At 32.0% G+C, this 14847-nt stretch overlaps 1 protein-coding gene and 1 pseudogene across 1 annotated transcript; both read left to right on the top strand.

The window, feature by feature from the left end:
- LOC110626378 overlaps positions 1-14847 on the top strand; it is a 70734-nt pseudogene that overhangs the window by 19712 nt on the left and 36175 nt on the right.
- On the top strand, positions 12995-14305 carry LOC122725118 (receptor-like protein 14). Its single transcript, XM_043961805.1, has 2 exons — positions 12995-13397; positions 13651-14305. The coding sequence occupies exons 1-2, from the start codon at positions 12995-12997 to the stop codon at positions 13821-13823; spliced, it is 576 nt and encodes a 191-aa protein (XP_043817740.1). The 3' UTR covers positions 13824-14305.

Here is a 14847-nt window from a genome sequence, read left to right on the forward strand (position 1 = left end):
GATTTCCTTGCAAGTTTTCAATTCAGTATACACCTGGTTTAATGACTTTAGTTACTCTGAAAGGCCCTTCCCAGGTCGGTGCTAGCTTTCCTGTTGCAGCTCTCTTCTTTGTGGCTTCCAGCTTCCCTAGTGCTAGATTTCCTATCTTGAAGCTTCTTTCCCTGACTCTTTGATTGTAATATTTAGCCGCCTTTTGCTGATAAGCGGTTGTACGGAAAAAAAGAGATGGGCTTCGTCTCGAATTTCCTCTAGAGTATCCAAGTTGTTTCTTAACTTGTTACTGTTAGTGTCTTCATTGTTGAACTGGACCCGGTGAGTAGGAACTTGCAATTCAATGGGAACTACAACTTCGGTCCCAAATGCCAATGCGAAGGGTGTTTCCTTCGTCGGTGTCCGAGGGGTGGTTCGGAATCCCATAGGATGCTATTGAGTTCGTCTGTTTAGTTCTTCTTTGCTCCATCCAGTCGCTTCTTCAACCCCTAGAGGATTGCTCGGTTGGTGACCTTTGTCTGGTCATTGGTTTGAGGATGAGCTATCGATGAGAATTTGTGCCAAATGCCCATATTTCTTGTGAATTCCTTAAAAGTGTTGCAGTTAAACTGCTTGCCGTTGTCTGATATGAGCACCATTGGTATTCCGAATCTGCAAATGATGTTGCCCTAGATAAAATCTATAATTTTCTTGGCTGTGATGGTGGGGACTGCTTCAGCCTCTGGCCACTTTAAGAAGTATTCCACAGCGACCACTACAAACTTTTTCTGTCTAGTGGTTTTAGAGAAAGGTCCCAGGATGTCAATGCCCTACTGCGAAAACGGCCATGGGCTGGATATGTTGGACTGAGGAGTGGGTGGGACGTTGATTGCGTTGGCAAACCTTTGGCAGACGTCACATTTTCTGACGAACACTTCTGTATCTTTCTTGACTGTTGGCCAGTAGTATCACTGCCTGAAAACTTTGTTTGCCAGCGTCTCTGCTCCTTAATGAGCTCCGCACATTCCCTGATGAATTTCTTCCATGACCCTGGTTGCCTCTTTTGGGCCTACACACCGTAGCCATAGGCTAGATTTTCCCCTTCTATACAGGGTTCCTCTTATCGCTTGGTAGTTTGCAGCCCGGGCTGCAATTTTCCTTGCCTTAACTTTGTCTTCAGGGAGTTTTCCTTTTTCTAAGTATTCCAGGTATGGGGTCATTCAATTCTCTCATTCTCCAATTTCCATTCTCCAATTTCCATTATTGCGACGTGCTTCTCATAGGCAGGGACGCTGATGTGTTGTATATACACTTCGTCCGGAAGTTGTTCCAGTTCTTCAGATAAGCGGCTAAGCAGGTCTGCTTCTTCATTTTCTTCTCTGGGTATTCTCTGGTACTGAACTGTAACTCCTTGTTCGCCAAGCTCTACCTCCAAAGCTTTTACTTTTGTTGGGTACTTTTGCATAGTAGGGTCCCTTACCTGATATGTCTCTGTTGCTGACCACCAGTTGAGAATCACTATTTATTTCGAGGATGGTTGCCCCCACTTCTTTTGTTATCAGCATTTCGTTTATCAGGGCTTCATACTCTGCCACATTATTGGTGGCTCTGAACTCTAGCAGCAAGGCATAACAAACTTTGAACCCTCTAGGTCCCTTCAGCATTACTCCCGCGCCGTTGCCTACAACACTGGATGCCTTATCTACGAACAGACTCCAGCTAAATTTCTGCGAGGGCTGCTCACCATGCCCCTCTTCTGCGGCCTCTGTTGGCTTTTCTCTGAGTTCTGCTTGCTCCTCATTGAAGGAACACTCCGCGATGAAGTCGGCCAAGGCCTGGGATTTGATGGCAGTCCAAGGTCGGTACTCTAGGCAGTAGGGCTGAACTCAACTGACCAGGCTAGCATTCGTCCTGACGTTTCTGGTCTGTGGAGGATCTTCTTCAAAGGCTGGTCTGTCACTACTACTCCTTGGTGACCCTCTAGGTACACCTTGAACTTTCTTGCTGCCAATAATAAAGCGTATGCCAACTCCTCTCCTGCTACTGGGCTGCTGAGCACGTGCAGTGAGCTGAGGTATTGCTTGAGAACTTTGAAAGCTTGTTGACAGTCCTCGGTCCACTTGAAGTTTGAGACTTTCTTCAGTTTTTTGAAGAATGGCAGGCACCTCTCCGCCGACTTGGACATGAAGCGGTTAAGTGCCACCACTCTCCCAGTAAGTCTTTGCACGTCTCTCACGCAGGTTGGCTCGGGCATTTTCATTATGGCTTCCATCTTTTTCGGATTTGGCTCTATGCCTTTTCCACTGACCATTTATCCCAATAATTTTTCACCCCTGATGAAGAAAGCGCATTTAGCCGGGTTCAACCTCATCTTGTATTTTTCTAGTACTCCGAACACTTCTTTCAGGTCTTCCACGTGTTGTTGGAAGGTCTGGCTTTTCACCATTATATCATCAACATATACTTCCACGTTTCTTTCGATCTGCCTCTTGAAGATTTTGTCCATTAACCTTTGATATGTTGCTCTAGCATTTTTTAATCCAAAGGGCATGGCCCTGAATCAATAAGTTTCGTCTTCTGTTGTGAACGAGGTTGGCATGACCCTGTAACAATAAGTTCCGTCTTCTGTTGTGAACGAGGTTTTCTCCTCATCCGACCTATCCATTGGTATTTGGTGATAGCAAGACATAGCATCTAAAGATGACATATAATCAAAGCCGGCCGTTGAATCTACCATTTTATTAATATCAGGGAGGGGGTAACAATCTTTGGGACAAGCCTGATTCAGGTCGGTGAAGTCTATACACATCCTATACTTGCCATTAGCTTTTTTTTTTACTAGTACAAAATTTACTAACCACTGGGGATACATAACCTCCCTAATGAACCCTGCTTCCTCCTGTTTGTGCACCTCTTCCTTTGTGGCCTGCTATTTTTCTTTTCCTACCACTCTTTTTCTTCTGCTTGATCAGTTTTGCCCCAGGAAGGACGTTCAGTTTGTGAGTCATTACCTCGGGGTCTATTCCGGGCATGTCGGATGGCTTCCAGGCGAAGTTGAAGCATGGCCTCGGATCAGAGCCCTTGCCTCTGCTTTCTGTTCCTCAGCTAGATTGGCGTTGATATTGAAGACCTTGTCCGCTTCTGCTTCTGAAAAGGGAAAGGTTTCTAGCTCTCCTACAGGCTTTATTTTGGCTTCTTTCTTTTCATCTCTGACCTCCATGACCTCGGCGTCGACTCCCTCACTCGCTGAGCTCGGTCCTGCTATTGTGGCTCGGTATATAGCGCTTGCCTCTTCTTGGCGTCCCTGGACTACTCCCACTCCAGCTTCAATTGGGAATTTCATGGTCAAATACCTTATGCTGGTTACTGCCTCGAAGTCGTACAACATAGGTCTTCCCAAGATCGCATTGTAGCTTAAAGGGAGATTTACCACTAAGAACACCGCGTAGTGAGTTCAAGCTAGGGGTGGCTCGCCCAAAGTCAAGGCTATTTTTATCTTCCCTTCCACTGCTACTGGAGTTCCCCCTATTCCCTTCACTGGAGCCTGATCCCTTACTAATTATTCTTCTGGTATCCCCATCTGCTGGAAGACCCTGTATGGTAATAGATTCACCTTGCTTCTGTCGTAAACCAGGATCTTCCGAACTTGGAAATTGTGGATAATGGCTTCAATGACCAGTGCATCGTCATGAGGCATCTGGATGCCATGGGCATCCTCTGGAGAGAAGGAGATGGTGGTCGAGGAGTGTTTTACCACTTGCAAAACTTTGTTGCTGCTTCCCTTCCCATCTCGGCTTCTTTTCTTTCCCCTTCTGCTCATCCGGCCTCCCGTTCCACCTACGATCATATTGATGATTCCATTGGAACCATCATTCACTGGTCCGGCCCTCGACCTTCTGGCCTCTCTGCTGCAGGGTTTTGTGGAGGCCTCTCTCCTTCGGGTTTCTTTACAAAATTTTGAAAGTGTTCCTTTTTTATCAGCCTTTCAATTTCACTGATCAGCTGGTAACAGTTATTGGTGTCGTGGCCATGTGTGCGGTGGTATTGGCAGTATTTGTCAGGATCTCTCTGGCTCACATAAGCTCTCATGGGTTTGGGCCACTGGAGAAACTCCTTGTCTTGGACTGCCATGAGCACTTCGGCTCGAGAGGCATTGAGAGGGCTCAGAGCTTCAGGGACTCGAGGTGGAAATGGTCTTTGCTCCCTCCGGTCCCAGGGCTGTTTGTACGCTTCGGGTTTTTTATTCTGCCTTTTTTCGTGTCTTTTTGACCTCCTTTCTTCTAGAGCTTTTCCTCTATCTGCTGTCTCTTTGGCAAATTTGCTTGTCATCAAGGCATCATTCTGCATTTTGTATTTTTCTGCTCTCTTCATCAGCTCTGCCAACGAGGTGGGGGGTTTTCTACACAATGAGCCAAAGAACTTGGGGGAGGTAGTTCCTTTCTGCATGGCCTCTACCGCTCTGCTCTCGTCCAGCTCTGGGATCTGCAGGGCCTCTGTATTGAAACGAGCTACGTATTCTCTCAAGGATTCGCTCCTCCTTTGCCTTACTGTTTTCAGATAGCTGGTTTTTCTGTTAGCCGGTACCCCTGCTATGAATCGACTGATGAAAATGTTGGCGAGGTTGCCGAAACTCCTTATGCTTCCTACTTCCAGATTGTTAAACCAGGCCCTGGCTGGTCCTGTAAGTGTAGTAGGAAATACCTTGCACATCAAGGCATTCGATAGGGTCTGCAGCTCCATAAAAGTCTTGTAGTTGAGGACTTGTTCCCTCGGGTTTCATGCTCCATCATACATCGCCATAGGTGGCATCATGAATTTTTTGGGGATAGTCTCCTGTTGGATCTAACCCGAGAAAGGTGAGGACGTGGGCAAAAGAGTCTGGCTGTGATCTTTTGCCCCTAACTCGGCTAGGAGATGTTCTCTCATCTTTTTTAGCTTTTGATCTACATCCTCTTCTTCTTGTCTAGGTCTTTTCTCCATGCGATACCCTTTCCTCCCTTCATTGCTCTCTGTCCTTCTGGCTGTCTCAGCAAAGTAACTTTCTGCCTCATCATTTTCTATCAACTCCCTTATCCATGGACTTTAGTCGCCGGTTCTTCCTCTCCACCGGCCCTTCTGCCTCTTTCGCCAGTTTCTCTGCTGCTCTGCTAGGGGATTGAGTGGTTGAAGGTGGGCTGAGGTTCATTGGTTTGAATCCCTTATGCCACTGGCGACACATTCAACGGTATTTGAGTCTCCTCTGCTGCATTATTTGCCCCAGCCAGTGAGCAGTATTTTGTAACTGGAGGGCCATGGTCTGAAGGTATTGGTTAGATAAGGTGGCTCCGGGTAAGTTCCCTGTCGAGCTCGGTGAGGGATTGAAAAGCATCGGTGGTTGATTAATGGGGATTGTAGGACTAGAAAAAGAGAACTGCTGCCCTTCTTGAGCAGAGTTCAGGTCGTTGGGAGTGTTGGTTGTGTGGTTTTCACCATGGTTCGTCATTATGGATCTCAGTGGATTTAGTGAAAGTGGAACTCCAGTGACGAAAATATATCCTTCGTTCCCATAGATGACGCCAATTGATATTCTGAGATTCAGAGAGATAGGGTTTTCAATATATCTGTGTAAGCTTAAATGGAGAGGAAGGCATGCTTCCCCTTTATCCTTTTCCCTATTGTCCCCTTTATCCTTTTCCCTCTTGTCCCCTTTTGATGTGTAACGGCTCCCCTGCTACAGTGCCACCTCTCCTGTCAAACAGGTCCGTACCTACGGATATTTCAGAGGCCCTCTCCGTGTCAGACGGCCATTTAATTCCTTCGGCGCGCAAGTGGGCAAGGCTGCGAAGTGACTGGGCCTGCTGTCTTTCCTCTTGTTAGATCACTGAGTCTAGTCTCAATTTGTCGGGCTTGGGTTTCAGGGTGACCCGGCCTGTCCTTTGTGATGGAATCCGGACCGAAGTTGCTGGGTAGACCTGCCGAGGGGCGTGAGCCTGACTGTTATCAATTAGTAACAGAGTTCTTCCAAAAATGTGAGATTTTGAATTGAAATATTAATTAAAGTCAATTATTAAAAAATATAATATAATAAAAAATATAAAATATAATTTAAATATTTTTTTATTAATGCACCATGTATTCTATTTAATCAAGATTCATATGGCTATATATAGGAGAGTTATTGAATAGTATCCAAAAGTTAAAATTCCAGTATAAATTTAACCAAATTAAAATCTAAAGATAGAATAAATCAAACCAACTAGACAATAAGTAAACCAAATCAAAAAATAAATAGTCATGACTAAGCATTGACTTTGCCAAACTCCATCTCCACAGCAGTGATGACTCCTATCGATATTCCATTGTTGTCGACTAATATGGAAGCGAGCACAACAACAAACAAAGAACAAAGAACGCAATCAACACCAAATTGAGAAAAAAATAAAACAAACATAATAAGAAAATAAAATAACTAGGATGCAGTAAATTGGAGAAAGTTTTTGAAATAAAACAAAAGTGTTGATCATCCAAGCACTCTTATAAAAGGGAGGCATTCAGAGCTAAGCTAAATAATGATATACGGGAGCGGAAATTGCCGGAACGTAACAGTGTGGTTTCGAGAATTCAATATTACTGAAATCAAACCCTCCTTGAAGTCATATAAAAACCCTTAAGTAAATTAAATTTATCGAGCAAATCTCTCATCAGAAAAGACTAAAATATGCAAAATAGAAACCGTTCACAATTGGCAAGAAAAATTAGAGATAGAGGTTAAAAAAATAATTATAAATCTAATAAAATAATAAAATATTTAAAATCACCAATTACAAAATAACTCGGCAAATTGTAGGCGAAATCGAAGATCTTATCGAATTCAATTTTGACGACTAGTGATAATTTACATAATATTAAAATAAAATAAATAAATAAAAAGAAGTCGATGAATCAAGTCATTTGATTACAAGTCTAAATCATTTCAAATACTGAATTTCAAAATGAAAGTGATTGTGGTCCATATACCACACTAAATTGCGCTCCTTTCTATCTCATTCTCTTCTATTTTCGTTTTCCAAGTCCATCATGGCGATGATTTATGATTTATGATTTTTTTTTTCTTTTATGTTCTTAACTTCTTATATTTTTTTGACTTTTCATTCGAAATTATATTAATTTAATTTTTATTTTTTTTTTTCTCTTCGAAAGTCCCTTCATTAGATAAACTACTTTTTCTCTTAAAAAATATATTTTTAGATTTTTTATTGATTCCTTCCGTTTTTTTTTAAATTATTGTAAAGAATTGTTAAGATATATTAAGTTTCCATTAATAAATTTAATTTTTAAAAAATTAAATTGAGATGGGTATCTTAGGATTGTTGGGCCATTGATGATTACATTAGAATATGTAATATGGGATTCTTTTCATAATTCTCTATTTGATTTTTCAAACTTTCATTAGGAATTCGAACCTTAAAATATTAAAATAAGTAGTATTACTAAAATTATTGATGATTTGAAATTATAATATTTTGAGGGAGATAAAAATACAGAAAAATGACCGAAAATATTGGAGAGAGAGAAAGAAACTCAAGGAAATTGAAAGAAAAAGAACTATATAAATTATTATATATCTTAATAATTATTCTCATGCACTACAATTTTAAAAACCTTACAGTTGAAGAAAATAAATTTATATAAAATTTTAAGTCTACTGCTATAATTTTTTTTTTCCTTTTACGTTCTCAACTTCTAGTATTTTTAGAAATTTTTAATAATTCGGTCAATACGTTTAAATAGACTAAAATTTTTAAAATTTTATAATATTATTATTTTGAGAGAATAATCCAGTCAATACGTTTCAATAAATTAATATTCTTGAAATTTTATAATAATATTATTTTGATAAAATATAATAAATCACTTACCTATTGTTTACCTACTGTTGACCTATAATATTGACATCAAGTCAATTACTTTCTTCTTTTTTTTTTTTTTTTTTTTTTTTTTTTTTTTTATGGCTTGCCAAAATATCTTCTTCTAAACGTTTTTAATAGCCTACAATATATAAAGAACAATCATATAACCTTTTAAATTTTATAATATTATTATTTTGATAAAATATAATAAATCATTTACCTACCATTTACCTACTGTTGATCTATAATATTGGCATCAAGTCAATATAATTACTTTCTTTTTTTTTAAAAAACAATCATATAACTTTTTAAATTTTATAATATTATTATTTTGATAAAATATAATAAATCACTTTCCTACCATTTATTTTTCATTGACCTATAATATTGACATCAAGTCAATATAATTACTTTCTTTTTTTTAAAAACAATCATATAACTTTTTAAATTTTATAATATTATTATTTTAATAAAATATAATAAATCACTTACCTATCATTTCACTACCTATTGTTGACGTATAATATTGACATCAAGTCAATATAATTACTTTCTTTTTTCTAAAACCAATCATATAACTTTTAAAATTTTATAATATTATTATTTTAATAAAATATAATAAATCACTTACCTACCATTTACCTCCCTACTGTTGACCTATAATATTGACATCAAGTCAATATAATTACTTTCTTTTTTTTAATGGCTTACCAAAATATCTTCTTTTAAACGTCCTTAATCACCTACAATACATAAAAAATAATCATATAACTTTTTAAATTTTATAATATTATTATTTTGATAAAATATAATAAATCACTTACCTACCATTTACTTTCCGCTGACCTATAATATTGACATCAAGTCAATATAATTATTTTCTTTTTACTAATGACTTACCAAAATATCTTCTTCTAAACGTCCTTAATCGTCTACAATATATGAAAAAAAAAATCATAACTTTTTAATCAAATTTTTAACAAAATATTTAGTAAATCATTGTAATTTAAATTTTACTAATTTAAATTTTACTAATTATACTATAAATTAAATAGATTTTTCACGTCCTTTATCATTTGGAGAAAAAGAAAATCTCTTTATTGGATATTGATTCAAAATTTTTTTAAAAAATATTATTGTAAAGATTCTGCAAAGAGATATTAAATTTTTATTAATAAATTTAATTTTTTAAAAATGTTAATTTTATTTATTATAAATTTTAAAAATAAAATATAAATTTTACTTTTGTTTTTCTATTTTTTTATATATTCTAATTTTAAAAGTACTAATAAATGAAAATATAAGAAGTTCACAAGTTTTACAACTAATTAACAAGAAAAAAAAGGTTTTATACTCATATATATTTTACGGTTATTCCATATATTATAGAATATAATTAACTTTATTTAGATTAAGACTTGCATATAGAGATGGTTTGAATTTTCTCATATGGAGTTGGGTGGACAACTTAAATTAAAGTGATTATGAATAATTTGGCCATTGAATGATAATTAGGAAATTTCTTTTTTTTTTTAAAAAAATTTAATGATAGATTACAACAAGAGGTATATTTTATTCTAATAGCTCATAAAATATTTATTTCTAAGCGTTTTTAGTAGGCCGGTAAATTAAATCAAATTAGTATTAATATTAATGATTCTGTTAAAATTATTGATTCCAGTAAAAAAAAATTAAAATATCCCGGTCAATAAATTTAGATAAAATAAAATAGTATAATCTATTAAAATAAAACCGGAATAAAAATAGAGAATGAGATAAAGATGTGCAGTTATTACAGTGTAAAATTGTTTAAAATTATTTCAATGATAAATAATAATAATAACAGTAATTTTAATTTTTAGCCAAACTCGAACTCATTTAATTTTTGATAACCTTTTAAATATATATCTTTTTTTTTTATTATGTCGAATTTGAGACTTGAAAATCAAGTGAGATGTTTTTAACTTGAACAGATTAAGCATTCTAAACTATCTTAAACTACCCGACGTTTCAAATTTTTAAACTTGCATTACAATAATAATAATAATTTAGATTTATTCATAAAGTAAATTATTATTTAATTATTTTTTAAAATGAAAATGTTAAATTTTAATATGAAAATATTTTTAAATATATTTCATTAATATATTTGTTGCATTTATTTTTTTAAAAAATAAATATCAATGCCAAACGTAGGAATTAAAGTTTAATCACATAATAGTAATTTTGAATGGATGCTCAACCATATTTGATATTGATTTAAGAAATTAATAAATTATTGAGATGGTTACCTGAAAATGAAATTTTGATGATCTCGGTCAATACTTTTAAGTAGAATAAAATTATTATCTGTACCGTAAGACTTAAAATCCCAGTGAACAAGTTTGGATAGAATAAAATTTATCCCAGTCAACAAAGATTTTATGATATAATAGTTGTCTCGATGGAAAATTTGAGAAAAATATCACACATTATTAAAAATATAACAAATTACTATATTGTGAAGTACAAAATATTGGCAATAACATGATTTCAGAGTAATATTTTGAATGTATTTATAAAATAAATTGTTATTTAATTATTTTTAAATTTTTATAAACGAAAATATTAAATTTTAATATGAAATATTTTTAAATATATTTTAGTAATATATTTATTGTATTTAAAAAAAAGTAAAAAATCAATGAAAAAAAATAGCAATCGTAACTAAAGTATATGGACTATCATATATACTCATAGTAAATTATCACTCGTTATTTTTTTATCAATTGGTTGTATTTCATATCTTTATTTTATTAGTAACAGATCTTCCAAACATGTGAGATTTTGAATTTAACTAATAAATTTGAATATTAGTTAAAGTTAATTAATAAAAAAATAAAATATAATAAAAGAATAAAAAATATAATTTACATATTTTTTTATTTATGCACCATATATTTTATTTAATAAGGTTTATATGGCTATAGAGGAGAGAGTTATTCCAAAATTTCAAAATTCAATATAAATTCAATCAAAATTAAGCACTGATTTTACTAAACTCCACTGCTACAACATCGATGACTCCCATCAACATCTCGTTGTTGTCGACCAACACGAAAGCAAGGAAAGAAGGCAATTAATACTAAATTCAAAAAAAAAAATAAAAGAAATATAATAAGAAAATAAAATAATTAATATGCAGTGATTTGAAGAAGACCTTTGAAATAAAATAAGAGCATCGATTATCCAAACAGTACTATAATAGAGAGGCGTTTAACATTCAATCTTCAGCTAAATAATAATATACGGGAGTGGAGATTGCCGGACATAACAGCGCAGTCTCGAGAGTTCAATGTTATTGAAATCAGACTCCTTTTAGAGTTATATAAAAATTTTCAAGCAAATCAAATTTATTGAATATATCTCCAATCGAAGAAAATTAGAACATGCACAATAAGGGATTGAAAATATAAAATAGAAAAATTAAAAATAAAAATTAAAAAAATAACTATAAATTTAATAAAATCACAAAATATAAAAAATTATTAATCACAAAATAACTCAAACTTTAAACAAAGTTGAAAATTCTATCCAATTCAATCCTTACAATTAATGATAATTTGCACAAAGCTAAAGTAAAATAAATAAATAAAACAAACGAAGACAATGAACCAAGTCACGACAAAGTCTAAATCATTCCAAATCCTCAATTTGAAAGTGGCTGTGGTCCCACAATTCACACCAAATGGCACTCCTTTCCATTTCCTTATCTTCAAAGTCCATCTGGATACAGACCATTAACCCAATTAAGGAAATCTATTAATGATTTTTAACTCAATTTGAGATTAGAACTATGCAATCCTAAACCTTTTCTCTCAAATTTTTATTGAAAATATTGAAATTGACAATATAATCTCTACAATTTGATATGCTTTCAACTATGAATTCAAAAAAATAAAAATTATATAAAGTTAAACTGAATCAAAATTAAGCAAAAATCATAAAAATTTGATCCACAGTTAATTTGAAATATGAATTAATCATCAAAGAAAGTTAATCTCATATATAAAAAAAAAAAAAAAGAAAAGAAAGTAAAAACTTATTGATCAACTTTAAAAATTTAAATATATTATTCTTATTTGATTTATTTTTTAAAATTTATTTGATATTTTTTTAAAATTTAATAGTTTTATAAAAAAAGTAAAACATCAATGCAAAACGTTAAAATAATTTGCACAAAGTTAAAATAACAAAAGAAAAAAAAATAAAAATAAAAAAGAAGTCAATGAATCAAGTCATTTGATGACAAAATCTAAATCATTCCACATCTTTAATTTCAAAGTGGAAGTGATTGTAGTTCCACAATTCACACCAAATTGTACTCCTTTTCATATTTTATTCTCTTAAAAGTCCATCGAGGTATGATTAAGTTTGAAATTAAACCATAATTCAAATCCTCAATTTCAAAGCGCGTTCCGACAATTTACACCAAATTACATTCTTTTTCATTTCGTTTTCTTCGAAGTCCATCTGAATACGGTTAAATTTAAAATTAGACCATTAGCTCAATTAAATCGAGATAGAAATCGATTAATAATTTTTAACTCAATTTAAAATTGGAATTATCTAAGATGGCAATCCTAAACCCTTTCTCTCAATTTTTTATTAAAAATATTAAAATTGGTAATATAATTGATATGTTCCAACTATAAATTCAAAAAAATAAAAATTATATGAATTTAAACTGAATCAAAATTAAGCAGAAATTATTAAAAATTGATCCACAGTGAGTTTAAAATATGAATTAATTATCAAAGAAAGTTAATCTCATAGATAAAAAAGAAAAAAAAGAATAGAAAGTAAGAACTTATTGATCAATTTTAAAAATTTGAATATGTTATTTTGCTTTAAAGGTTTATTTAATATATTTTTTAAAATTTATTGAATATTTTTTTAAAAAAATTGATAATTCTATTTATTACACATTTAAAAATTAAAATGACTTATTAATTTATTTATTGATCTAGACTTTAAAAGTTACCTTTTGTTAAAAAGAAAAAATCCAATATTTGTGATTAGGGATGTGATGGGAGACTAATAGTTATGAATGAATATAAATAAAGGAGTGGTGGATGGGAGTATCACATTTCCAAATGGAGTTGGCTAACATAGCAAAATGCTTATTGTTGGGTGTTGTGATTCTGTGGATTCAAATCCATGGAAACAAAGGTTGCTTTGAAGAAGAGAGATTGACTCTCTTAGATTTCAAGGCATTTGTTGGATCAAATGGGTTTGACGCAGACCATCTTCTTCCTTCATGGATTGATGATCCAACTAGCAATTGTTGTAAATGGGAGCGTGTCATGTGCAACTCAACTACAGGTCACGTGACTGATCTCTCGCTCAACAATACCCGACAATATGATCTAGAGAGTGTTATGTTTTGTGCTGATGAAAATAGTTGGTATGTAAACTTGTCAATTTTCCAGCAACTGAAAGAGCTCAAAACTCTTAATTTATCCTACAACTATTTCGATTGTTCCATTGATGACCAAGGTATTACGCTATACTCTTCTAATTCTATTTTTCTTTTCACCTTTATATTTATTTTTTAAATATAAAAATATTTAAATATAGTTTCCATGATATGTTTAGATAAAATTTTCTACTATTAATAACATGATATGAAAATGTCTAGGAATCCATAGACTTGAAATTCAATTATTATCTCAAATAACATGAAAGATGTATGATATCAAAATTTTGATTATTATGGTTTATATATATATTAATTTCCAAAGATATGCAAGTTGTGAAAAATTATCAAAACTGAAGAAGCTTGAAGTTTTGGACCTTACTTGGAATAGATTCAATAATAACATCTTACCATCATTGGGTGCTCTTATATCACTTAAAACTTTGATTCTTGGCAACAATGAAATGGAAGGTTGTTTTCCTCTGCAAGGTATGTTTGATCTTTAAAAATCATTCAATCTTAAAATCCAATTAAACTCACTCAACCATGCTCTCTGTTTTCAAATTTTATTTTCCATTATATTTTTAAAATTGTTTTTTCAGCTTATGCTGTAAGTGCTATTTTTAATTATATAAATTATAGGTAAACTTTAAATTCCTACAGATGAATTGTCTTTACATTTATAAAATAATTATTTTTTTATAAAAAATTAATTGGAATTGTCAAATGATACTTCTGCAAAATCAAATTGTCAAATTAGAGGAGTTGGAATAGTTTTAGCATCTTATCATCATTAGCTGCTCTTCCATCACTAATACTTTGATTCTGGATAATAATTACATGGAAGGTTCATATGCAACTTTATTGTTTATTATTGATTGAATCACTACCATACTCTTGATCTTATTCTCAATTTTTTAAAATTATCCTTAAAATTTTATTTAATAAAATAAAATGGAACAACTCTATATTTAAATAAATATTTCATTCCTCTCATGCTTTGCTTTTTTATATATATTAAAAAGGATAAAAAAGATTTTATTAACTTTTCAATTATATCCATCTTAAAATATTAAATTTTATTAAACACTAAAAGATATTTTAAAAAAAATTTTAAAAATAGAATTATAAGAGCCAATTTATATGTTATTATAGTGTAAAAAAAATAATAATTTTAAAACAATCAAAAAAGAAAAACATAAATAAAAATTATGAGGGGATAGAGTATATGTTATATTTATATTTAAAATATATATAGATATAATATGTCTAAATACAATAAATATAATATTTTTACTATTATGTTGTTTATGTATTGCATTCTAATTTTTTTAGCTATTTTAAAATTATTATTTAATTTTTTTAAATTGTAGTAATATATAAATTAATTATTATAATTTTATTTTATTTTTAATAAACCTCTTAAAATATTTTTTAATATTTAATAAAATTTAATATATTTAAAATGAGGGTAATTAAAAAGTGAATAAAAAATTATATTTTTTAATATATATAAAAAAATAAAATATA

This window comes from Manihot esculenta, chromosome 11 (genome assembly GCF_001659605.2).
Source record: "Manihot esculenta cultivar AM560-2 chromosome 11, M.esculenta_v8, whole genome shotgun sequence".
NCBI lineage: Eukaryota > Viridiplantae > Streptophyta > Magnoliopsida > Malpighiales > Euphorbiaceae > Manihot > Manihot esculenta.